Source organism: Mycteria americana, chromosome 3 (genome assembly GCF_035582795.1).
Source record: "Mycteria americana isolate JAX WOST 10 ecotype Jacksonville Zoo and Gardens chromosome 3, USCA_MyAme_1.0, whole genome shotgun sequence".
Lineage (NCBI taxonomy): Eukaryota > Metazoa > Chordata > Aves > Ciconiiformes > Ciconiidae > Mycteria > Mycteria americana.
The window spans coordinates 6,978,159-7,004,713 of NC_134367.1; the positions used below are offsets into that span (position 1 = coordinate 6,978,159).

The 26,555-nt window shown below is 45.3% G+C and overlaps 2 protein-coding genes across 2 annotated transcripts; both read left to right on the forward strand.

Moving 5' to 3' along the window:
- Positions 1 to 1,109: 1,109 nt before the first annotated feature.
- Positions 1,110 to 14,061, forward strand: SLC25A27 (solute carrier family 25 member 27). Its single transcript, XM_075497247.1, has 9 exons — positions 1,110 to 1,363; positions 2,886 to 3,077; positions 3,852 to 3,936; positions 6,959 to 7,081; positions 7,834 to 7,946; positions 9,703 to 9,787; positions 10,485 to 10,577; positions 10,931 to 11,033; positions 12,402 to 14,061. Exons 1-9 carry the CDS (start codon positions 1,261 to 1,263, stop codon positions 12,471 to 12,473), a joined length of 969 nt encoding a protein of 322 aa, XP_075353362.1. The 5' UTR covers positions 1,110 to 1,260; the 3' UTR covers positions 12,474 to 14,061.
- A 1,377-nt stretch (positions 14,062 to 15,438) lies between these two features.
- TDRD6 (tudor domain containing 6) lies at positions 15,439 to 26,483 on the forward strand. Its single transcript, XM_075497762.1, has 5 exons — positions 15,439 to 22,096; positions 22,540 to 22,658; positions 23,760 to 23,849; positions 24,669 to 24,726; positions 26,350 to 26,483. The coding sequence occupies exons 1-5, from the start codon at positions 15,439 to 15,441 to the stop codon at positions 26,409 to 26,411; spliced, it is 6,987 nt and encodes a 2,328-aa protein (XP_075353877.1). The 3' UTR covers positions 26,412 to 26,483.
- Positions 26,484 to 26,555: the final 72 nt, after the last annotated feature.

The following is a 26,555-nucleotide window of genomic DNA, read 5'->3' on the forward strand; positions in this document are numbered from 1 at the left end:
TATGGAGGGAGGCACAAAAGTGCCAACAGCAGATTGCATAAACTGTCTAGAATAAGGCTCTGAACCACTCATACCCTCAGTGCAGCCAGGCATGTTTGCATTAAATTGCAATATGCTTTCTTCCCATTTTAATCAGGGTTTTGTCGGTAGTTTATCGCTGCATGAATTCTAATGACTTCTAACCCAAAGAAGGATCCAATTTAATACCAATTACTGGTATAAATTCATCTGATTTTACGAGATAAATTCATCTGATTTTAGCTGAATATTTCACCTGCAATGCTCCCTTCATTTGTCTGAATCATTGTGACCGGGACCACACACCAAAACGTTAGGCAGTCAGACAGGGGTGCGGGGAGGTGTTCTGGGGTAAGTTTCTGTGACCTAAAAAATCCTCAGATCCTCAGCAGGAGGATTAGTGATTAATGGCTAATGATTAACTTAGTGATTCAGCTGAGCCTTAATGATAAATGAAAAGCTTCTCTTGAACAGCGCATGCCTTACCCTTTTTTTCATGATGAGAACCTAACTATGCCTACATTAATTTAAGATAAATTAGGACTGGCACACAATTAACAGGGCTTCAGCATTCAGCCAGGAAAACCTTCCATCTTTTCGTATACAGGGCTTCAGGCAGAGATTGGCTTCTGTCTTCTCAGGTTTGCGTGCCCCTGGCTCAAACTGCACTGCTCTGTGCCTAATCCCCAGGGGATGTGAATTGCTACAAGCACTCCAGCACTCCAGCTCGGCATGTAGCTGTTGCTACTGCAGCTTTCGTTAAACCAGATCTGCATCAATTCTTCCATCTCGGATGCCCGTGCAGCTGGTTGACACAGGGATGCAGTTTGGGGCTCCCAAGGCACTGCTGTCAATGACAGCACCCCATAAAGCAAACAGACCCCACACGTGTTCTCATAATCTTGAGGTCTCATTAATGATATATTTTTTTTAATGTCGATAATGAGCAAAATTGTGTGTGTGACTGTACCTGCACTGCCGGTTTCCTGGCAGAGGGTAGCGTTGGTGACAGACTACATTTCCCAGAAGCCTGTTGCGCAGGAGTCTCGTGTCACTGCAGAAGGACCTCGCAGCTCTGCAGGAGGCACTTGGGCTGCTGCGGTTCCTGGTGCTGGCGCTGGAGAAACATGACCTTCAGCAATCTGTCTCCTAAACGACCCAGAACAGAGCTGAGCTAGGGTCTGCTTTTGCTCCAGACCCTCGCAGGGTGGCTGGTTAGCCTTGTTTCATGTTAGACGCTAGATGTCACCTGCAGAAGAAGAGAAGAGCTTACCTCTTCCAGAGAGATGGCCCCGAGCCAGCAAATTCGCTCTGTCAGCCTGTGCAGCGGCTGTGGCAGAACTAGGTACAACTCACCGTGATTTTCTGAGAGGGAAGGGGGTCAAAATTTACTTAGAGGGGGCAGGGGGAACTTCAGTCCCCAGATGCCTCGTTCCTCGGTGTTCGCTCCGGCTTTTCTGCTCCAGCAAATCTGTTCGTTCCACTCTGCTCGTCGTGACTTTTCAATAATTTAAGCCTTGCAAGTGTTTTATGCCACCTGACTGTGGCTGGAGGGAGGGGTTTTTCAAGTCGAAATCTTTCCCTCTGAGACCGAAGGGCTGCAGTCATTAGCACAGAGCAGTTGTGACTAATCTAAGCTTTGCGTTCGCTGGGTTTCTGGAAGAAGACTAAAGAGGCAGGATGATCTGTTGGCTGAGTTAGTACCAAGGGGCTGACTTCTTCAGGAATTTGCTTTTCATAGTTAATGCAGGTTAATCAAAGAAAAATCGAATCTTATGCTTCTGGTTACAGTGGAGATGTCTGTAAAAATGGAGTATAGTAAACTGCTTGCTGAAATGCAGGAAAGAAGTACCCTGGCATCTGCATAGCACTACTTTGTGATCAGTAACTTATTTGGAATATTTCTCAGCATATTATGTATAAATTCTACAAGCTCTGTTGCATTGCTCTAATGATTTGTAACTTCTCAAGTGTTGCTAATCTTTAAACATGAATACCAAACTTAATGCACAAACAGACTGTAAATCTGCTGAGGCTTTAAGCAGTGACTGCATTCCCCTAGTATCTCTGAGTCCTGCTCTGGAAGGACCCCGTAGCATGGTGTGTCGCAGAGGTATCGAAGCAGAGACAACCCCTGCTCCTGGGCACTTGCCACCTGAGACAGGCTGGGGAGGTCCATCACCCAGCGAGACACTCGTGGCCTGGAACTGAAATTAGGGGCAGCGAATACGTACCCATACTGTTTCAGGAGCAGCCCTGGGAAGCTGAGATTGAGTTGAACCACCTTCCCTGGCCACCAGTTATTTCTGTGAGAGAAATAACAGGCTAAACATGATTTTTGTGACTGCATCAGAAAAGCAGCATGTTTTAGGGTGGTTCATAGGATAGATGCTCACCTGCATGTGTGTCTGCATTACAATGGCCACTGTGGGGTTGTTCCTGACTGTAACGTGTGCTGCCACTATGCTGGGCAGAATTGGAGAGGCCACATGCTCGGTAAGAGATTTGACTGATCTTTACTCAGTGGGAGTAACTGGAACAGGATTTTTAATCCAGAGTCTCTTAGAAAGTATGCGTATTGCATAACAAATCTGCAAAAAGAAATAAAGGAGAAGGGCTTGGTGTTTGACGGGAATGTATTTTGGTTACTCATGCCCCGAACCACTTCTAACAGATCTGGATGTGAATCTCCTGTTCTCCATGAATTGCCTGCACCCCCGTTGGGCATGGTCCCTGCTGGCTGCTGGTGCTTGCACAGCCCCCTTGGCCGTCTGGCAGGGGGGATTGTGGTGCAGATGTTACCAGTGTGGTCGGTCTCCCTGCAGCTGCACCCGTAGTCACGTTTGTTCCCTGCTCTTTCTCTTCAGTGACATTTCCCCTGGATCTCACGAAAACTCGACTGCAGGTCCAAGGTGAAGCTGCCGTTCATCGCAATGGAGCTGCCGCCAGCCAGGCAGTCCCCTACCGTGGCATGCTGCGCACCGCAGCTGGCATTGTGCAAGAGGAGGGCTTACGAAAGCTCTGGCAAGGAGCCACGCCGGCCGTCTATCGCCACATAGGTGATTATCTGCTCATGATGGGACAAGTTTGGGTCCTGCCTTCTGTGGCCAACAGCCTTTTGGAGTGAGCCTGCCATATCTTGTGGTGCTTTAAAGATACCTGTGAGGACTTCTTCAGCTTACCCTGCAATCCCACTTCGAAATATATGGGATCCTGGTTCAATCCCTTCTCTTCCCTCTCTTGCCCATTCCTTCATAGCCTTATTCTGGCTTCTGGGAAAACAAAATATAATTCCCCCGTGGTCTTTCAGGAAGGTCTTCAGCGCCAGCAAGCACTCAGACTCCTCAGAACAATAAATATCTTTTATTTGAGGGAAGTAGGGACAGGCTGGGAAAAAAAGGTAAGGTTGCAAGTGCTGGGATGAAGAAATGCATTAGTGGTTCGGCCACAGGTAACAGCTTGCTTTATTTTATTTGGAAATATGGTGACAGCAACAAACCTCAAAAGCACTTGTGGGAGGTTCTGTGCTTGGCACCAGCTGAGGAAAGCAATGTGGTCGCATCTCCCTAGGGTGCGGGCATAAGATGTGCTGCCTCCTGGCAGATGTATGGCTCAGCCAGAGAGATTCTCTGATGCTAAAGAGTTCTGGCTCTAGCATTGCTACCAGGCAGCCCCCTCGCTTTCCCCATTTTGATCACGAATGTGAGAGCAGTGACCAGCTGACCCAGGCAAGCTCCGGAGTGTTTTACAACCAATCTCTTGACCTCTCTATCACAGCGTGACCTCCAGAAATGGCAGACCCAAGAATCGTCTCCTGCTTTTGTTTTCCACAGTGTACTCTGGCGTTCGGATGGTTGCGTATGAACATCTCCGCGACTCTGTGCTTGGCAGGTCTGAGGATGAAAGCTTTCCTTTCTGGTAATGTTGCATATTTATGCTTGTGCCTGTGTGGGGATTGTCCTTACTGTCCTGCAGCCCCAAAACCTGTCTTCTCCTCATGGCTCTCCTACCCTGAAGAGGGTAAATATAAAGCAGGGGTTTAAGCACTGATATAGACTTTCTTATTTCAGTTTCAGGGCAGTATCTTTTCATTCAGCTGGGAACAGGACTAAGAAATATTGAAATAAGTTTCTCAGAAGCTTAACTAGGACCATGGGTAAAGAACTGGGTAAAGTTCTTTACCACACCCTCACTTTACCCCACAACCTCTTTACCCACTGGGTAAAGAACTGGCTGGATGGCCGGGCCCAAAGAGTGGTGGTGAATGGAGTTTACTCCAGTTGGTGGCCAGTCACAAGCGGTGTTCCCCAGGGCTCTGTGTTGGGGCCAGTTCTGTTTAATATCTTTATCAATGATCTGGATGAAGGGATCGAGTGCACCCTCAGTAAGTTTGCAGATGACACCAAGTTGTGCGGGGGTGTTGATCTGCTTGAGGGTACGAAGGCTCTGCAGAGGGACCTGGACAGGCTGGATCGATGGGCCGAGGTCAATTGTATGAGGTTTAACAAGGCCAAGTGCAAGGTCCTGCACTTGGGCCACAGCAACCCCATGCAACGCTACAGGCTTGGGGAAGAGTGGCTGGAAAGCTGCCTGGCAGAAAAGGACCTGGGGGTGTTGGTTGACAGCTGGCTGAATATGAGCCAGCAGTGTGCCCAGGTGGCCAAGAAAGTCAACAGCACCCTGGCTTGTATCAAAAATAGTGTGGCCAGCAGGACTAGGGAAGTGATCGTGCCCCTGTACTCGGCACTGGTGAGGCCGCACCTCGACTACTGTGTTCAGTTTTGGGCCCCCCACTACAAGAGAGACATTGAGGTGCTGGAGCGTCCAGAGAAGTCCAGAGAAGGGCAACAGAGCTGGTGAAGGGTCTGGAGCACGAGTCTGATGGGGAGCGGTTGAGGGAACTGGGGTTGTTTAGCCTGGAGAAAAGGAGGCTGAGGGGAGACCTTATCACTCTGTACAACTACCTGAAAGGAGGTTGTAGAGAGGTGGGGGTTGGTCTCTTCTCCCAGGTAACAAGTGATAGGACAAGAGGAAATGGCCTCAAGTTGCGCCAGGGGAGGTTTAGACTGGATATTAGGAAATTTTACTTCACTGAAAGGGTTATCAAGCATTGGAACAGGCTGCCCAGGGAAGTGGTTGAGTCGCCATCCCTGGAGGTATTTAAAGGACGTTTGGATGAGGTGCTTAGGGACATGGTATAGTGGTGGTCTTGGTAGTGTTAGGCTTACGGTTGAACTCGATGATCTTAAAGGTCTTTTCCAACCTATACGATTCTGTGATTCTATGATTACTCTAATAAGGATATTCTATTAAAGAGATGGAGAAACATGATAAACTGCATTGATAGGAGCAGCTGTCCTGGACTGGCAGGAATTAGCCTGGATGAGTGGAGGCAGGGAGCTTTACCATGGCTCAAGGTCTGTGATGTAATGGCAGCTCTTTTATTTCCACATGGGCTGGGAGATGTTGGGAAGTGCAGGTGAGTCATGGCTGACCATACAGCTGTGTGTGACGGCTGTCGGAGAAGCCATGAGCTATTACACAAACCTGACGCCAGCGTGAGTAACCGTGACTAATCCTACTGCTGCCTGGGTAATGCAAACCAGAGGTTCAGCTGAGCCAAGCTGGACTTGCAGCTTGTGCCCTGCTCAGCTCCAAGGTCACCTGAGAGCTCGATTAGCTCCACATGGGGTGAGGACACATTTCCAAAGGTATGATGGACATGTCAAATATCCTCTGGATCTTTGCAGAAAAGAAGTGAGGGGTGGTATATCTCAGATTTCCAGCTGCTGGAAGGATGGGTCCCGTTCCGTGTTGTCCAGCAGCAGTATGGCAACACTTGGCTGTTTTGCTGCTTGCCGTACTGCCTGGGTAAGAAATTATTATGCCATTGGATTATTAACGGGGAGTGTAAGAATAGGCAGGTTTGCTGATTCTGGTGGTGCATTTTAGCCCAAGAGATGGAAATTTCCTGGCTACAGAAGAGGCAGATTGTGAAGGAAAAGACACTATTTTGTTCCTGTGCATATGGCAGATGTCAACCTAAGTTAAATCTGTGCATCCTTCCCGAGGAGACAAATAATCCCTATAAAGAGCAAACTCAAAGTCTTTGTTTCGCAAGTTCAATTCAGCAAGTTAAATCTCACTCAATCCCTTTTTTGACAATGCAAGCAGTATATAGCCACAGAATTAACTCTTTGCCTGTGGGGAATGAAGCAGATTTTTCTGTAAGTTTTGCAAAATTTGGTAATTTCTAATTGTCAAATGCTTATTGTTAAAATGTCAGTCATGTACTTTTATAATCATATACAGTATCATATCCAATCAAGTAATTTACTGCAACATCAAATCTTGGGTCCAAAATGTAACTGGTTTTAGGATGGGATTTATAAAATTTAATACAAAAAACTTATCATGCCTGATCCTATGGGAAGGGGGAACTAGGGATAATATCGAAATTTCTGGTTCTACTAAAATAAGTAGAACCAGAAAATGAACACAACTCCTCTAGTAGCAATGGGAGATAAAGAAAAGCTTTATATATCCACAGGCAGTTTAGACTTTCAGATTGGCATTCAGTTAGTATAATATATGGAGCACCATCCCTTACTTGTGTACCTTGCCATCCTGCCTTTAAACCTTAAGCGAGGAGCATAATGTAACCTGCAGAGGAAGCAGAGCATCTTGGTGATGTATAATAACTTGATTTTTTCCCCCAGGTAAGTTTCAAACCTTTCTTAAAATTGACAGAAGTATTATTGACTACCTTAACTACCTGCAGTCACCACAATTATTACCTTAACTTTGGCTGTTAATATAAGGAATAACCATTTACACTTGTTTCAGCTGGGTCGTGCTGCTGAACTCTTCAGCTCGAGCACTGCAATTTGTGAAGATTTTCAGTGTATTCTGGAGTACATTTTCTTTCCCTCTTTGGCAGGAAAGCTGTAGTTGGAGGCATGTCTGCAGGTGCCATCGGACAGTTTTTTGCCAGCCCGACTGATCTGGTGAAGGTGCAGATGCAGATGGAAGGAAAAAGGAAGCTGGAAGGAAAGCCGTTACGGTCGGTTCCTCTCGAGGCTGGCGGTTTTCTCCTGTTAATGATTACTCTTCGAGGGTGTGGTTGTCTGTTTTCTGCCACCCCCTCTCCCCAGCTGCTCGGAGTCCTTTTGGGGGAAAAGCAGTGCCTGGGAGGCATGCAATGGCTTTGGGCAGTGGAGAAGGTGGGGGATCCGAGACTTCCTCCTTATTCCATTTATACTTGCCTTCCTTATTCTGATGTATTGGTCCCAGAGACCACAAACCCTCGCCCATCCTACATGTGCAGTATGTCCATGCCAGTGCTCTGCCAGGGGGAGGGAAGGATGCTTTCTGAAGAAGAGGAGCTGGAAGAAAGGATGGGGGAAATGGCTTTTGCAGGATGCACAGGCACAGGGAAGGGCTAGGTTGCCTGCAGACGGCAGGGCTCGAGACCCGCCTGCAGATACCAGGACACGCTGCTCTTTGCATCCAAAACTGCTGGCATCCTTTGGTGTCTTGTACATTTAATATTGCAACCCAGCTGTGGGATCAAAGGGTCATCTGTCATTAGCGACCAGGCTGCTGCTTACCAGGGCAACTGGTATGTTTGGTAAAATATCGCAGCATGAAAGTCAAAGATGGATCCAAAAATGGATCAAAAAATGGATCTGGAGGGCCAGATCCTCGCAGGTATAAATTGCCTTTCCTATGCGAGGACCTGGTGCAGCAAAGTGCTGGAATATGCAAAGATTTCTCCATAGCTGGGCTCTCTTACTAGCTGCATATTGATTTCAGGTTTCGAGGAGTGCACCATGCATTTATGAAGATCCTGTCCGAAGGAGGAATACGGGGGCTTTGGGCTGGATGGGTGCCAAATGTCCAGAGAGCTGCTCTGGTGAACATGGGAGGTAAATTTCCTAACTTGGTCTGCAGTGCTTAAGGTCGCATCTAAGCTTTAAAGAGAGTTCAGCTGCTCCCCTGGTGTTCGTCTCTTCGTTATCTACACCGGTGACCTGTTTGAAGTGCACTGCAGGTGATTTCTGCCTTGAGCGTTTTGTTCCTGTGGAAATCAGGTTCCTTAAAAATAAGTTTGTGCCTGAGCCTGAGGGATGGTGAGCTGGGAGCTGAGGGGGTGCCGCAGCCAGCAAGAGCAAGGACCTCACCAGCCATGACCCAGCTCCCTGGTGCCCAAGCAAGGTGAGCAGGGCAGAGCCAGCGAAGGCAACCAGGTTTCACCGAGATCCAGATCCTCAGGAAAGCATGTGGTGATGAGGCAGGTCTGAGGCCAAGCCAGGAAGGTGAGCCAGCGTCAGGTCTGGTGAGGGTCACCAGTGTCAGACACAGCTCAGTGATCACCAGCAGGTCTGTGGTGATAAGAAAGGTCCAAGGTCGAGCTAAGGAGATGGTCCATGTGTCAGTGTCCAGATAAACAAGGTCCACAGCCCAGGCGTGGTGTGACAGAGCTGCAGACAGGTACACCTACGGCGTAGTTCAGGCAGGGACTGAGGGTTATAAGGTGAAGTGGCTGCCTGAGTACTCAGCTGATCCAAGAAGCACTCATTCCTTCCACATATAGATAGAGCTTGCCTGTGTCTCTCCAAAACTGCTAGGATATGTTGGGTGGTCTTTGCTCTCCTTCCTGAGGTTCTGTTTGTAAAGTAAGAAGGGAGACGTCTTTAGGACTGAAAGACACCACCTGTAGGTGCCCACCATAAACACTTGCTCTGTGCTTGGTGGCACATATTATAGCATTGCCTTGGCAATTTTTTATTTTGCATGCTTAAATTTCTTTGGCATGACAGCTACTAATTTCTACGTCATTCAGCACAGGGACATGTTAGCAGCATGACCAAAAAATATCTTTGAAAATAGAAAATCAGAGGTGGTGTAAGCTTACACCTTGCTAAGCAGCAGTAAAGGAATCACTGGATTAATAATGTTTGCAGCAGGAGCTGTTAAATGAGGGGTGTAGAATGACTATTATCTAAGGTAGGTGTCTCCATACACAACGTTAATATGCAGTCTTGGCATGTAAACTTAAACAAGCGAACTCTTACAAGTGGGAAATGATGTCCACTGGGTATGTTTGGGCTCTAAAGCACTACTAAAGTGCTGGGCGGGTCATCCTGGTTAGTAGGCTGGGCTCCTAAGTTTTAAGGTCAGGACATTGGAAATGTAACCCAGATCTGCTGTTAACTTTCAGATCACTGTCTGTCATTCAGATGCCCAGATGCCGTAACCCATGTCTGCTTTCAGAACATGATATAATTTCCATGACATCATCTACTTTTTTTGTCTAATGTTGCTAGCATTTCTACAATGCTTGCACAGAGGTGGGAGAGGTAGAACTGTCCTTATTGTGACATTTCTGGCTTGGGTTAATGAGTTATTTTGCAGAATTTTCCATTTGGGATCCATTTTATCATTTGTAGGGTAAATCAGAGAAGATGGTAGTGGAGGGGAGCACATACTCACATGTCTAACAACAGGACCTAGGTGCCACAACAATCATCAGAAACTGGGTGCAGAGTGCTAGCCATGCCAATGGGAGGAGCTGCACTGGAAATTTAGGTCTTGCCAAGCCTCCATCCTGTGTCAGTAATAAACAGCACAGACACCATTTACTTCTGACAATGGTGTTTTTTCTCATTATCCTCTTTACAGATCTGACCACTTACGACTCAGTGAAACACTTTTTGCTTCTGAACACGCCGCTTGTGGACAATAGCGTGACTCACAGTATTGCCAGGTGCCGTATTCCCTGATTACCCCTTTTCCGCTGCAGAGTATTTCCAGCCTCACTGTCTTGATCTGCCTGTCTGTGCCAGCAGAAGCCCCTATTCTTTGGTCCTGATACTGCTGATAAAATGCACCTTTATAACAATTTTTTTTTTTTTGCCTGAGAGGACATCTTTGTACAAAAGACACAAGACAAAGGATGCAACCTTTGCTGCAAATTGCTGCAAAACTGCCCTCACTAGAAGTGCCCTCCTGATGCATTTAAACACCTCACACATCTGTGAGAGCACAGGAATTTTCACTTCTCTAGAATTGCTGCTATTTTATCTAACCTAGTTTTAATTTTAGCAAACTGTAAGAATGAGCAATATAAACTCTGCAGAATAACCTCTTTTACTCCCTTAAATTATGAAGAAGTCGGCTTTGTATAAACAATATCATAAATTGCCTATTGTGGGTCCTTTATCCCTGCCTCAGAACTGCACACAGAGGTGAGGGAAGCTGGCGCTGAGAGGACACCTGAGCAAGAGCAATACTAGCAAGCCTCCTCCCAAATCAAGTTTATGTTAAGTTATGAGGTATTACTCATGATTTTATGAAAACTGTTTTAATATCTAATATTATATATTATTAGAACTGGAATCATGATGCTTAAATTGTCATGATAAATCTTAGTTTCTTCTTTAAGTATCTGTTGGTGTCGACAGTTGCTGTTCTGGCCTGGTAGCTGCTGTTCTGGGAACTCCTGCTGATGTGGTCAAAACCCGGATAATGAACCAGCCGAGAGATAAACAGGGAAGGTACAGACACTTCAGAAACTGACTTTTCAAGAGAAAACTGAAACCCTGAGTCTCACTGATTTCACTGGGAGTGAACTGCTAAGTCTCTAATTTGCTCTTCCTCTCTCTGATGATCATTTTATTGGTTTAGTTTTGCATGTCCAGGGGGGTTTGTTGTGATGGCCACCTAAGCATACCTACTTACTTAGTGGATTTCAGTTCTGATGAGACTCCAGTGAGCTTACAAAAGAGCTCTTGCTTGTACAAATTTATCTGATACAGATTATTTTTTTGGGGGGGGGGGGGGTCGTGGGATTTTTTAAAATTGTGTATTTGTAATCCTAACAGTATTTCTTCTCCTTGCACATTGCTAGAGGTCTGCTGTATAAGTCTTCCATGGACTGCTTAATTCAAACTGTACAGGCTGAAGGGTTTATGTCTCTATACAAAGGCTTTATACCAACATGGATGCGAATGGTAAGTGCCTTTTAACTCTCTTTACAAGACAGTTGAACAATGTGGCATTAAAATGTAAGGAGTTCTTTCTGTGTCAACACTTTTCCAAAACTCTTTGGGTCTCTTGATTTATTTAATTGCTGTTAGCATAGTTGAATGTAGTGGATGACACAACTGTGTGCAGTGTCACTTCCCCCACACTGCCTCTTGCATCTCTTTAATTTGGAAAATGCTGTCCTGCTTAATTGCTAGTGATTTTCCTTGCTTTTTTTACAATTTCAGGCTCCCTCCTTTCTCCCTTCCTAAAATCTCCTTTGTTACCTTCTTGCTCCCAGCCCTGGACTCCCTTTGCATCCCTCTTACTTTCATTCCTCCTCTCCTGATCCCAGAATTGCTTTATTACTGCTCCATCCTGGATCTCACTTTTGACTCTCTTGTATAGGGGCTTTCTCTTGCATACTGCTGGGCTGTTAAAGCCGCACAATTAAGCCAAGCAGCAGTTGGGGCCTGGGAACTGGAACTTGGCTGTCTAGACTGTTAGTTTGGGCAAGGGACAATTCCCAATAGCAAATTTAGATGTGACCACCTTTTTTTTTTTAAGTCTATAAGAATTTAACAGTATGGCTACGTCTAGACTCTGCCAACTGGCTTCAAGGTCTTAACACTGTTTAACTTACCAGACTGAGCACTAAGATCGAAGGCAAAAGCCTCTCTTCTCTAATTTAACTGAGTACAACAGTGGCCGCAGCCTCTGGTAAGAGAAATTACAGGAAGGTTCTGCTCAGTTGCTCAGTCCCTGTGTCCCTGAGCCGGAGCACATTCAGTATTGATGGGGTCTCTGCGAGTTTACTGCTAAGCTAAAAACGTCCATGGAGCATATGCCAACTTAGATTTCCCAAAGGCTTGTAATTTTGGGAATGTTTAGCGGGTGTTTCAGAGGAGCAGGAAAAGGTGTTTCCTAGGCACAAGGCAGCCTTTTGCCAAACACCAATCTATTGCCAAAAAAAAAACCTTAGAGCATCTCAACTAAATGGGTGCAGGATATAAATTTTATGCAAGGAGAACTGTGTAAATTTCTGATTAAGGTTTTAGAACAAGTAAACCCTTTAAAAATGTTTTTAAAAAGCATTCAGCCTGAAGTAGCCCCCAAGAATGAAACATTTCAGGTCACACATTTATGAGTTGGCAAGCTGAAAAAAAAAGTTTTAGGTGTCTTGTGAAGGACTGGGTAGCCCTAACCATATGCAACAGTAAGATTTTTGTATTAAAGACATAATAATAGATTGATCTTAAGAATATGATTTTTAAGAGGAGACAGTTTAATCTAATGAGTTTATTTATTGGGTCACTTCTGTTTTAAGCTTCTAACTTCAATGTTTGCTTTCACAGGCTCCTTGGTCACTGGTTTTCTGGCTTACGTATGAACAAATCAGAAGAATCTGTGGAATTAGTTCTTTTTAAAATTGTGAAACCACTTCAATATTCACAAAACAAAGAAGAATCGGAAAGCTGAATTCTCATTCCACAAGGCATCCCGACCCCCAGGGAACTAATTCATTTAGGAGATTGGCAGTAGGATTACATGTATAGGTTGCTGCCCTAAATCCACTCCCTACTGGTTAGGAGTAGCCATGACTTAAGGACACTATTTGCTTGTCAGACTGTTATATGAAATTTACGTTATCCTCAGGATAAAATTGCCACAATAATACTTCAACTGTCAGCCAGCATCAGCTTTCTGAAACAGTAAATAGATGTAAAAAACAATCTGCAAAGCAAGTAGAATATAATACAGTTTGCTTGTTTGATAATAGAGATGGTTCCTATTGTTAAGAAAAAAGCAGGTTGAACAACGCAGCACTGAACATTTTCTGTGTTATAGGCTAAGCAGCCTATAAAATTATTTGGGAATTTTTGTTGTTATTACATTTGCACACACATGAAGAACTACCTCTCATTAGCTTGATGCCTCAGCAAACCAAGCCTGTAGTGCTAGGAACTGAAAAAGATTAAAGCAGTTTACCCGATTTCAAATTTGCTTTGCACGAAAAGTGGAGGGGGTTGTGTTACTCTTACTTCGCAGAGACCACCTGACCTCTTCACTCAACCATTTGAGTAGCATCCATGAGTGAAATGCAGTCCTGTACCCAGGAAATCAAAAGCTCTGCCCCTCTTGAAGGACTCCTAATACACATGCTGTCCATAGGATTGAGTTAAACCACCTGTGCTGACATGGTAGACCAGGTCATTAAGGTACCACTTTTCCATGGAAATACGCACTCTGCCCATTTTAAATCTAGGTGAAAATATAATGTTATGTTCAAAAATTTTGTGTTTTTGAAGAGAAGTGATTTTTTTTTTTTAAACCTAAAGCTTTCCAGATTTCATAGGAAAGGGGACTGCTGCTGTTTGTCACTAGGCTTATCTTTGGCAATCAGGAGGCAAAAATGCAGTATAAAAGCAATCATAATGTAGACAGAACAAAGCTGGCTTTGATTTAGTAGTATCTAGTAATGAAATGACAAGACTTAGTTCTCTGAGTAAATACCTAGGATTTCTTCTAGACAACTAGTATCTTCAATGTGCCAATTTCTGATTAAATACAGTTTGGGCATCTTCTTGGCTTGCACTTGTACTTTTTGATTGTATTGTAGATCTGTTGTGGCTGTATGCATTTGGGTGTGTAATTGCAGCCTGGAAAAAATTCACCTCACCATTACTAGGGCGTCATAAGTTTTTGTTCAGAAATACTGTTATTTTTCTAGTTGTCAGCCTGAGAAGCTAATCTGAGTTCTTTCCTTCTTGCACACTATCACCGGCAATTATAAAACAGCAGTCAAAGCTGCTTCTTCAGTTACATCCTGAGTGGTCCTGCCTGCAATCCTGTTACTCAGATAACCTGAATAATACCATACCCTGATGATGGATATGCAGAAGTACCTGATCTATTGAGTTAAAAAAAGTAATTTTAAGTCTTGTACTGAAAAAGTGTTTTAACTCTTAATAAAGCTCTTTTTTTGAGCATGACACACTAAAGAGATTAGTAATAGTGCTGATTCCTAGTATTTTGTATTAAAAAATAAATAATTTGAATAGGAAAACTTGCCACTTTCTGCATTACTACTTAGTGTTTTGTAATTCCAAACTTTTCAAGCAGAAGTTTCTACCCTGTGAAGCACTTGGCCATATTTATTTACTTACCAGTTTCAGAAGCCAAGAATTAGCTCAAGGATGGCACTGATGTTCCTTGGCTGGACTCTCCTGTGGCCTAAGAAGGGCTCACTGAAGTCCTGGGCCTTCCTCTTCCTCGCACTTCCACTTCTGACCATTGTCCCTAAAGGCTGGAAGGCAGCTAAACGTCTGCCTGGAAAAAGGGGGGCAAAACCAGGGAGAAATCGCACGCTTGCAGAGCTGAACTGATGAAATGGAGCAGTGTGACAATCCAGGCTACCTAGAGGGGGCCACCAAACAGAGGACCCACGTTTGCCACTTCCCGAGGCCCTGAGAGGTGGTTCTTGCCTGCGGCTGCCCCATCCATAGGCAGGACAGCCCCGGACACTGCTGTCCCTCAGTCCGGTGTCACCCTCCCCGTACTGCAGAAGGCTGAGCCAGCCACGCCTTGGCGGAGGCAGGTGGCCCGTGCCACGGGGCGGCCTCAGATGGAGGGCGCAGATCGGGTGGTGACAGGCGGAGGGCGGCCTCCACCTCAGGCGCCGAAGAAGCCTGAGGCAGGCTTGCGGCCGGGCCTCGCCGCCGGCGGAGGAGCCGCCCTGCGCGCCCAGCCCGCACCTCAGGCGTCCCTGCCCCGCTGGGCGGTTGGCTGCGGCGACGCCGGGGAGAGCCGCCGGACGGGGGCTGCCCCCGGTCCGCGCCCGGGAACGGCTGCCGGCAGCGGGCAGCCCCGCACCCCACCCGCCCCCTCACGGACCACGACCACCGCCAGCGCCCCGAACGCCCCACCCCACCCTCACACTGCCGCCTCACGCTGGCCAATAGTCGCCAAGCTCTGCACGCACGCCCCGCCCCGGACGCCCGCTCTGGCCAATGGACGCTAAGCGGGCTCGGAGGGCTCTCACCTCACCCCGCCCCCCGGCCGTGCCGCTACCACACGTGGAGCGCTCCACCCTGGGCGAGGGCAGCTCCAGCGGGCTCTGGGCTGAGCCCTGCGGCTCCAGCGTGCCCCGGAGATAGCCCTCCTCTTTGTGGCGCCTCCGAGCAGTCTCCGTTTAGCAGGAGCGGCCCGATGTATTAGGCCGTTCCGCCCCTCCTGTTCCCCCCCCCCCCCCGCGGGGATCAAAATGGACTCGACCACTCGGGCAGCCGCGTAACGGTTCCCCGGCGGTCACGTGGGCGGCGCGTGCCCTATGAGGGCGGAGGGGGGGCGGCCATTTGGCCTCGCGCGGGCGGCGAAGGCAGAGGCGGCGGGATGGGCTCCAGGCCGGGGACGCTCAGCCCCGGTACCACCGTGGCCCTGCGGGTCTGTGCAGTGGGCCTGCGCCCCGAGGTGCCCGTCGTGCGGCTGTGGGGGCTGCTGGGTGAGCGCAGTGCTGACTACGTCCGCCTCCGCCGTGAGATCCAGGCGGCAGTGGGGCCGCGCCTGGCAGCTGCCCCTGGTCCCAGCAGGCTGGTGGCTGGAGGGGGTGAGCTGTGTGTTGGAGAGCTGGGACTGGTGGAGATGGTCGGGCTCTGGTACCGCTGCTGCGTGGTGAGTCGCCGTGGCCAGGACTACCGTGTGTTCCTGCTCGATGAGGGCTACACGGTGGTGACGTCTGCCTATTACCTGGCACGGGGCTGTAAGGAGCTTTTCCACCTGCCCCCTGAGGTGCTGGGCTGTATTGTGGCTGATGTCATGCCCTCTGGAGGCCCCAGGGCAGCAGCCTGTGGGGATGCACCAGTCTCCACCTGGACAGTGGAGGCTATGGAGTTTCTCAGCTACCTGCATGGCAAGGAGGTGTCTGGCCTGGTGCGGGAGGTGATGACACCGCAGCTCATAGTGCTTGAGCTGCCCCAGCTTGCAGCCCAGATGCATCACCTGGGCCTGGCCAGGCAGGTCACTCCCAGTTGGTTCTGCCAGGTGCTCAGGCGCTGCTTATTTTATGGCCACTTAAGGAACCAGGTCAAGTTGCAGCCTCCAGCAAGTTCCCTTGTAACTTCTGCAGTGCCAGAGCTTCTCCATGTTTTGCTCTCATATCAGCCCGTGTCACCTGCCTTGGATTACTTCTACCCACAGCTTCAGTTGGGTGTGACAGAGCCTGTCCTAGTGACCCATGTCTCTGACCCACACCACGTCTACTGCCAGTTGCAGAGCCTGTCCCAGGAGATCCGTTGCCTTTCTGATACCATGCGCCACACTTATGACTGGTGGGAGCAGGATTTATTACCCAGAGTGGGCTCACCCTGTGCTGCCCGTGGCATAGATGGCCGGTGGTACCGTGCACTCCTGCTGGAGCTTATTGCTGGGGAGCAGGACCAGCAAGTGGCTCTGGTGATCTTTGTGGACTATGGCAGGAAGGAGACTGTGACCAGAGCTAACCTGCGCCATTTGCCTGTTGAGTGTTTTCGCATGCCTGTGGTGACTTATCCATGTGCTCTTCAGGGGATCTCGGATGGGGGTTGTGGCTGGTCCCCATCACAGATTGATGAGCTGAAAGCGTTGGTGCTGGGCAAAGGAGTGAGTGCTCGCATCAAAGCCTTTAACTCCTTTGAGCATCTCTATTATGTGAGCCTCTATGGGGAAAATGGTATCAACTTGAACCATCTTTTTGGGGTGCAGGCTTGCTGCCTGGTGAGCAGCCATACGCAGGTCAGCCAAACTGAGGCTTGGGAGCAGCCGGAAGTAGAAGAATCCACAGCTGAAGATCTAGAATTGCCACCAGGAGCACCTCCTGTTGCTTTAACGCACAGAGATTTGGCCTCTGCTCCTGTAGTTGGTGTGCGTCTGAAGTTGGGTGTGTTCCACGATGTGCAGGTGTCTCACCTCCGAGACCCATCTGAGTTCTGGCTGCAGCTCCATGAGCATCGCCGACTCTTCAGGCAGCTGAGGCAGAGCATGTGGAGTTTTTACTCCCATGCCACGAAGCTTGATGGTGCTGGGTGGGACTTCCAGCCTGGATCCCTTTGTTGTGCCAGTGGAAAAGAGGGTGCCTTTTATCGAGCGGTGATCACCAGGGTACTGGACAGTGGGGTAGAAGTACACCTGGTGGACAGAGGCAATACAGAAACTGTAGATCGGTGTGCAGTAAAGGAGCTGCTCCCTCGGTTCAGGGAGCTACCTGCTTTAGCTCTGAAGTGTTGTTTGGCAGGTATCTCTGCTCTGAGTGGGAGTTGGAGTGAAGCATCTCTCTCTGCCTTCAGAGAGATTGTACTGAACAAGGGACTAAAGGTTCATTTTTTGAGTGTGCAGGGTGACAAATACATGGTTGAAATTTTTGACCAGTCCCAATTAGGAGAGAAAAGCGTAAGTAAACTCATGGCCCGGGGAGGATATGCTGAATACCAGGGGTGTGAAACACCCGAGACTGTACAGCAATCTTTGGATGAGGCTGTGAGCCAGGCCTCTTCCCCAGCATGTGCTGGGGAGGAAAAGCAAATAAATGCAGAGAAGAGGCTCGGAGAAGAATCTGATCCGAAGAGAAGCGAAAGAGCACTTAATCCTTACATGGCTGTGATGGTCAGAGAGCGCCCTGTTGCAGCCATTCACAATTCTAAAAGTAGTGAATCTCTTCCTGCTCAGAAGTACGAGGGCAAGGAAAACCTGCCCATCTCTTTGAGACAGAATTATGTGGAAATGAAGCCAAGTTCCTCTTATGGAGGTCAACTAGAAGTGGGAAGTACAGTTAATGTCGTTGTGTCTTATGTTGAAAATCCTAGTTATTTTTGGTGTCAGTTAAGTAGAAATTGCCACGACCTTAAGGTACTAATGGCTGAAATTCAGGAGTATTGTAAAAATTCATGCCACCCGCATGCTTGGCCAAATTCTGTATGTTTAGCCCAGTACTCAGAGGATGAAAAATGGTACAGGGCTTTAATTATTAGTGAAGTTCCTTCTGCAGAAAAAGTAGAAGTCATATATGTTGACTATGGCAACAGAGAGCTGGTATCTCTAACAAACCTCCGCTCAACTAATGAACGCTTTCTTAGGTTAGAGGCTCAGGCTTTCAGGTGCAGCCTTTATAACTTAATCCAGCCAAATGGTCAGGATCCTTTTGCTTGGGATGAAGAAGCAATTCAGGCTTTTCAGGAGTTTGTCGATACGTCGTCATCTCACTTTGAACTGAAGTGTACAATATTTGCCTTGGCTTCAATAAACAATAAGGAGCTATTTAACATTGTAGATTTAATGACACCTTTTCAGAGTGCTTGCCAGTTTCTGACCGAGAAAAGTGTGGCCAGGCCTTTATCTCCCCAAAAGCCTCTGGTATCCTCGGTTCAGCTTCATTCTTACTATTATTCTATGCACGGTATCAAAATTGGGAGTGAAGAAGATGTTTATATTACGCATGTTGAGGATCCATGGACATTTTACTGCCAACTTGAAAGATGTGCAGATGTCTTAGCACAGCTTACCGATAACATCAGTCGCCTAAGTCAAACAATAACCAGCTTGGAAACCTTGCAAAAGTCTGGGGGCTTGTGCCTAGCAAAGTATAGTGACAATCACTGGTACAGGGGAGTAATTACGAAAAGAAAACCTAATATGGAAGTCTTCTTTGTGGACTTCGGGAACACAGAGACAATAGAGAAAGGTCATCTGCTTCCTTTACCTAGTGATGCTTGTGATATCTTGCTTTTGCCAATGCAGGCCATAAAATGCTCCTTATCTGATATCTCTAATGTTCCCAAAGAAGCTACAACGTGGTTTAAGCAAGCTGTCCTAGAAAGGCAATTAAAAGCGATAGTAGTAGCAAAGGAATCTGATGGTAAACTGTTGATCGAGTTGTTTGATGGTAATATTCAAATTAATGCAAAACTGAAGGAGGAGCTAAGCTTAATAAACAATACAGGACTGTGTAGCCGTGTAGAAAATGAAACTTTGTGCTGTAGAAATACAGGTGTGAATGAGAGGAATGAGACTGCAGAGTCCCTTTTAAATGCAGGTAGGACTCTTGAAAGAAAAAAATACAGATCTGAAGCCCAGGGAGGAGGGGGGAGTAGCAAAAGGCACTTCAAAGAAGATGATGTAAACCTTTTCCAGCCTGCTACAAAGGGTGATCTGGCAGCTGGATTACTAGAACCTGATGAAGTGCTTAGCAGTAAGAAGGATGCTTTTTTGTTAAATAAAGCAGGGAAGGACTCTCTACTCTCTGTCCAGATGGATATGCAGTCAGATACGAAATCTGATGCTGAAGGCGGGTGTATAACGCTTAAAAATGTATCTGATCTACTGCAACAGAAGATAATGCCAGCTCTTAAAGTGTTAGTGTATGTGTCTCATGTAAATGATCCATCAGATTTTTATGTTCAACTAGAAAGTGATGAGGCTCAGCTTAACAGCATTTCAGAAAGCTTAAACAATAGGACACAAGCAAAGAACCCTTGTGGACAACTCTTCCAAGCAGGAGACTTAATCAGTGCTGTTTATTCAGAAGACAGCCTGTGGTATCGAGCTGTAGTAAAAGAGAAGACTTCTGACAATTTGATAAATATACAATATATTGATTATGGTAATACTTCAGTAGTTAATGTTGATCAAGCGCACAGACTCCCTGAAGACTTGTCATCTATTCCTGCAATAAGTATTCACTGCTTCCTAGGTGGACTTAAATGCAAAAAAAATACAGACTGGGCAGAGAAAGCAGTGCTTTATTTCACCAAGAGAACAAGTGAAGTTCTGCTAACGTGTGAATTTGTAGAGAAGGTTGAGGATAAATGGGAAGTTATTCTCAGTGACCATCAAGGTATTATAACAGTGGATTTAGCTGATGAAAATCTTGCAAGTAGGGAAAGATCTTGTTCAAAAGAAATACCTGATAGAGGGAACAGTGACATAGTAACTCTGTGTGAGCCTTTGCCTCCTCAGGCACAAAATGAAATTTCCAGTGTAAGCGATTGTAAATCATTTATCTGGAAGTTTCCAGAGGCAGGTCAGACTGTAAAAATCTATGTCACAGTAGTAAATGGTCCAGAATATTTTTGGAGTCGTAGTGCGGATACAGAAGACCTGAACTACATAGAGGAAAAAATAGAGGAAGCTGAAAACCTTGGACTGAACTCTTTGAACAATTGCAGATCTTGTATTAAAAGTGGCGATATTTGTCTAGCAAAATATAGTCAAGATGGAAAGTTCTACAGAGCTAGAGTCAGCAGCATAAAAGGTGACAACGTAGTTGTTAGACATGTGGATTATGGAAGTAAGGAAGCTGTTAGCATGGAGATGGTCAGACAGATTCCATGCGACTTGCTCAAAGTACCTAATCAAGCATTTGTTTGCTGTCTGTCAGGTTTCAATTGCTCAGAGGGCTCATGGCTTAGTGAAGCAAAAGAGAAGTTTTATGATATGACCAAAGACCTCTTATTAGAAGCTGAAGTAACAGAAACTCAGAAAGATAAAGCTTCTGAAGTCCCTCTGTCTGTTGTCAAGCTGGAAGCTTCTGGCAAGAGTATTAATGAACAGATGAAGCCTTTCTGGAAGGCTAATAAAGGAACTGGTGACAACGCTTTCTCAAACCTTGAGAACCCCTTAAAGGAAAACAGATGTTCAAACAATGATATTGGTGTCTGTCTCGAAAGAGAAACTACTGCTGTTTGTGGATTAGCTCAAGAAGAAAGTGAAAGTGCTTTACTTTGTTCTGAACCTTTCCTGGGTGTAACTTCTGGGTGTTCAAATACTGTAGAAGCAAATGCGTCAGTAGGAGCCGTTGAGTATATGTCTGGGAAGGCTGATGATGGATCTGAAACAGCTGAGCATCAAAGCAATTTTGATGAAGAGATACCTCTATTTGAAGGAGAGAGCGATAACAATGTATTACTAGAATCAACGAGAAGCTGCAGTCTTCATGTTTTGGGGAGTGAAACGAAAGCTGCAGGACAAGCGTTAGCTGAAGTACCATTTCGAGAGGCTGCTGAGCTGAAAGCAGAACTGACAGGCAGTGCTTCAGCAGACAGTCTTTTCCTAGGAAACAAACAAGAACTGCAAAGATTGCCAATGCTCCCGGTACAGTCATCTTCGAGTGATGAAATGGGGATGTTAGAGTTAGACCAATTACAAATGCACTCTTTGTATAATGATCTAAAAGAGTTCATACTGGAGCTAGAGGCACTTTCAGTGCATTCTTCCTCTGGTGAAGAAACAAAGGAAGCTCTGGAAACAGTGTCACTTGAAATGCAGACAGCTTTGGGCAGTGGAGCAGGACAGAAGGTGTTGGAACAGGAATTGTTTGAGCTGCCAGTTGTGAGTGAGGAGACAGGGGAGTTGGCAGCTCTGAAATTTCTTGAAATCTTACCATCATTTCATGAGAGAGAGAACTTGGTGCCTTCAGTTAGTGATGGACAGAACACAATAGAGCCGATGCCGTTTGACATTCAGCTTTCTTTGGGAGAGAAGGCAAAGAAACTGGAGTTGGATTTGTCTGGAGTTCATAAAGCAGAAGCTATACAAAAAGCTTGGATGGAAGTAGAGCCTCCTCCCCTAAGGCTGTCTTCATCTGGTGGTAGACCTGAGAAACAACTGGACCTGAAGACCCATGACATGCTGTCAATGCTAGGTGCTGAAATTGAGCAGCTTTTGGAACTGGTGCTGCCTGATGGGCAGCCATCTCTGGAAGATGGGGAAGAGGACTTGTTGGGGTTGGAACATGCTGCACTGCAAAGTTCTGAAAATAGTGGAAGTCAATTTTCCTTTCTTACAAAAGACTTAACGAATCGGAGGCCTGTTGGCACTGTAAAATCATGTGACTGCAAAGTTGAGAAACGTAAGGAGTGGCAGAAGAAGAAAGATGACTGTTATGTAGGAGAATGGATGAAACAAGACTTGACCGACTCATTTAAAGAATGTGGAAATACACGTGTGCAGTCTTCAGACTGTAAGCCTGGGGATGAAGAAGTAGAAAAAAAGCAAAATGAGAACTTGGCTGACTGCAGTGCAGGTAAAGTATCTGATTTTAAGGAGTTAAATAATCAAAATGTTGTGCACATTCAAACATGAAAATAGCTTTCTTGTAGAAACCTAATTTTTATTCCCTAATAAGTTACTATATTAGTGTTAACATCGGTATGCTTTGATGGGTTATGGACATCAGACTAAGTGTAGTATCTCATGGATAGTGTGACAGTGTAACAGCAACTAATCTTACTTTGAGAGGTTAATGATTTTGATTGGAAATCTGTTTCTGAACATGAAATGCATTTTCAAGACAGTTCACGATGACAGATTTTTAACTTTCAAATACTTATTAAGTACAAGTACTTTGGAGGGGTGCAGGGGAGTATGGGAGGACGGCTGTGAGGCATTTGAGTTTTTGGAGGGGTTGTTTTTGTGTTTTGCTTTTTCTTTTCTTCCTCCTTCATTGATACATCATCATTTTTGTAGAACACAATGTGTATACTTGTAATCTGAAGGGCTTTGCTGTTGGTTCCAAATGTGTGGTGTGGACCTCTCTAAAATGGTGCGAGGCTCGCATTTTGGAGGTATCTGAAAAAGGTACCAGGGTAAGTATGGTTTGAATACTCTTTCTGCATTCTTAAGATCTGGTCCTTCTTTGGTCTTCCTCCAAACTTTGAATATTCTACAGAAGTCTATTACGGAATTTAAGACTTAGTATTGCAAAGGCTGATTCTGGACTTATAGACTACATAGAAACAGCAGTGTCTCAAACCAAGTGGATGCTATATGTCAACACTTGATGCTCCCTTCACATCTTATTCCCCTGCATTGACTGCAAAGACTGAAGGATCTGGGTCCCGTTTGATACATACTCGTACGTGTGTGGTTCTGTCTGGCCTACAAGTTAATGTTCTGCTATGGAGCTGTGTTACCATTAAATGCTCATAAAACTTGGCATTATTTTACTGATGTTTTGCGGAATTAGTGTTAGAACAGTAGAAACTTGGGAAGAAACTTAAATTATACTGTAATTAATAATGAATACACAACTATTCCTACTTCAGTGAAATGTGTATTGAATTAGTGGTTGGTGGGAATTAACTTTAACAGTAGATTGTAATCTAGTGGGCTGCCTTGTTCTACTGCTGTTGAAGCTATGGGATAAATGAGAAGTCTTCTTCCAGTTCAGGGGGAGTGTGTGTGAATGTACACGTGCACAGACATTATACTTAGATAAAAGGGCCTTTAAGTTGTAATTTAAGGTTGCAAATCCAAAAGATGATCTCATAAAAGTAACTTTTTGGAAGGTTGAATGCCTGAGATCATGGAAGCCAGCTCTTTTCTTAGTAGATTCCTTAGGTATCAAAAGCTAACCTCAGTTATATTCACATGAGTGTCAGTGCCAGGTATGTAGTGATATCCCTATTAATCAGCTTCCTACTGGTTCTGATCTAGCAGGTGTTTTCTAGCCGTCCTCCCTCTCTCACCATACTTGGGTTAAAAGCCCAGGAGAGCCTTGAGCAGATTCAGTAGCAATATTCAGCTTTATTAGTGGTTAACTTGCTCTTCCTTGCAAGATCCAGACTGAAAGCCTCCTCAAAGGCAGGGAGTCCTCAATTGTGTTTTCCTACTACTGTGTCTTACTTGCTGAGTGTATTCTCAGGATCTGCTGCTGTGCTAGATACGATTTGGGTCTGTCTGTACAGGTCTTGAATCTCTCCAGTGGTGATGAGGAGATTGTGGATCCTGAGAATGTCTGGAATGGTATTCCTGACTGGGCTTGCAGATCATCTGAGGTATGGCGGTGTGGTAGTGGACTAGGCAGGACAGTACTGATTTTTAGAAAGGGTGCTCTGAGTTTAGTTGTGACTCTTCCTGTGTCACCATGAGAATAGAAAGGCAAAGTAGCATTTATCTAAATCTGTGCATTCATGCCAGCTGCTAGAAGCACAGTATTTTGTTTAAGACGTATTGTCCTTCCTTCTCTAATAGATCTCTATGGAGACTATAGAAAGTTGTATAAATCTACTAGATAACTGATATTCTATAAATAGTTTATGTAAATTGATTTATATGAACTGTCAGCCATTTGGCCTGAGGACTGTGAATTCAGCGCAGGAATAAATTAATGAAAACAGCTCAAAGGAAGAAACATTACTGGAAGACTACTGTTAATCAAGAACTGTAGAACAATATTAATGACATATGGCTTTTGACAGATCATGCTAGTAGAGCATGTAATTAACTGGTAAATCATGGAAAATACTTCTATTACGAAGTAATTAGGAAATGATAGTAAGGTTTTCACCACTGTTCTTCATGAAGTACCAACAAATGAAAAACTCGTGTCTGGAACCCAAAACTCAGGTCGTCAGCCATGCTGCTGATGATAACAGAATGAATTCCCCGTTCATTCTTCACATGCAGTTTTTGCATCAAAGCAAAAAGTGGGCAGAAGACTTCTGTAGTGTGAGTTTTAATGGGGGAAAACAGTGGTAAATGAGAGTCCAGCAGTGCTGATGTAAAAAGTTTAGTCTAGTATTAAAGGAAGCACCTCAATGGAAAACTATCTTGGCAATAGCGCCAGCTTTCTAACAGAATCCCCTTTTGTTTAGGCAATAACCCCTGCAACAGAAAACTTGCAGTCCTTACCAGAGGAGTCCTCACTTCAAGGTAAGACTACCTTAAACCTCCTAAAGAGGTTGTGTACTTGGTGTTTGGATGCTTTCTAATTTTCTAGAAAATGCTTTATTTTAGAAAATACAGTTGAAACACTTTTTTTTTTAAGCTTATGTATTTACGCTAATACTGTTGTTATTAGGAGCATTAGCTTATGTACTGTCACTTCAACGGTGAATACATGCAATGAAAGCTGCTACTCTGTCTTGATTAGAAATCAATTTAGTATTTATTTCTTCAACCTAGTGGATTGAGCCTCTTAGACAAGCTGGAGTGGTACACCTAAGTTATAGACTTTTGGTAGGGTTTTGAGCATTGGCCACCAGCATGCTACTCTTGCTCACATTTCTGAGGCAAGGTGACCGACTGCTAGGCAGACTCTACTAAGCGTTGTAGTTTGGGATTTGAATGCCTCAATCCCTTAATAGATCTTGGTCTATGAATCTAAACCCATAATAATACCATCTTAGTTGTTGTAAGGATAATTTGTGAATTGTGCACATACATCTTTATTGTTATGTAAAAATTTTGAAGTGTTACTGGCGAACACCTATTCTGTGTACCAAAGAAAATAGTACAGGTTCTTTCTGATTATATACTATTTCTATGATCTATGGAATCATAGAGTAGTTCTGCTTGAAAGGGACCTCTGGAGGTGCTCAAAGCAGGGTCAACTAGATCCAGGTTGCTCAGGACCTTCCTTTCAGGTCTGGAATCTATCCAAGGACGGAGACTCCAGAACCTCTCTGGGCAACTTGTTCCTGTGTTTGACCAGTGGTTGCCTGATAGAGACTGAACTAAGCTTAAGTAGACATAGCATTTGTTTTTTCAGTGATTGAATTGGTAATTGTATTTCAGTACAACTGTACTGAAAGCTGACTGGTTTACGGGTAGCAAATAATGAAGTCTGCAACAGAGATCTAGTTACCTGGTGGGCAAACAAGTAGTTAAAAGAACTTGATTAAAACATTTAAACTGGTGAATCACAAATCCTCCCTCAATTGCATCACTCGAATGCAGGACTATTCTTGATCTTGCTGTTTCTGGTTTTGATAGCACTTTTACAGTTTTTACTACTTCATTTTAGTTTTTCCCCTCTGGTTGCTAATTGTTACTGTCCAGATTTGTGCACTGTCTGTGTTCTTGAATACTCTGCACAGTATTAGTGTATGCACCCCCTCAGCAACAGTGCAGAAAACAGAGCTAAGGTCATGCGACTGTGTGGCACAGAACTGGATCTTGCTGCACACGTGGGCCGCTGCCTGGAAAGGCAGTTTGAGTAGAAGGTACCTGATCCACAGGATGCAAAAACTCCTGCAGCGGCTTATGCTAAGCCCACTGAGGGATGGAGTGGCTTGAACTCGTAACTGAAATCTGGGAGCACTGCTTGCTTCATATTCTTGGACAGTTCTGTTGCTTCAGCTGTCTTATACGATAACTTTGCATAAGTGTAATCTTTTAATATGGTCCAATATGTTGATGACATTTAGTCTGAAGCCTTGTAGAGCTATGACTTTAGCTATTAATGCATTGATATATGATATCGATATTGATTAATGATATAATACATGTTTATAGAAACATCTTGATGGGTCTATCTGTTTTTATTCCCTTTAGAAAAGCAAACTGGCTGCAGTTCAGATATAGCTGAAGATCCTCATGTCCTCCAATGCTCCTGAAACCAAGTGACATGTTCACCACATCAAGCTGAACAAGTACCTACCTGTGTACACAAACGTTCCTGTGAAAATGTGTTTTCATGGGAACAAGAATACAAGCCAAAGCACTGAGTGTTTCTTCTACCCAACTGAGCAAATGCCTGT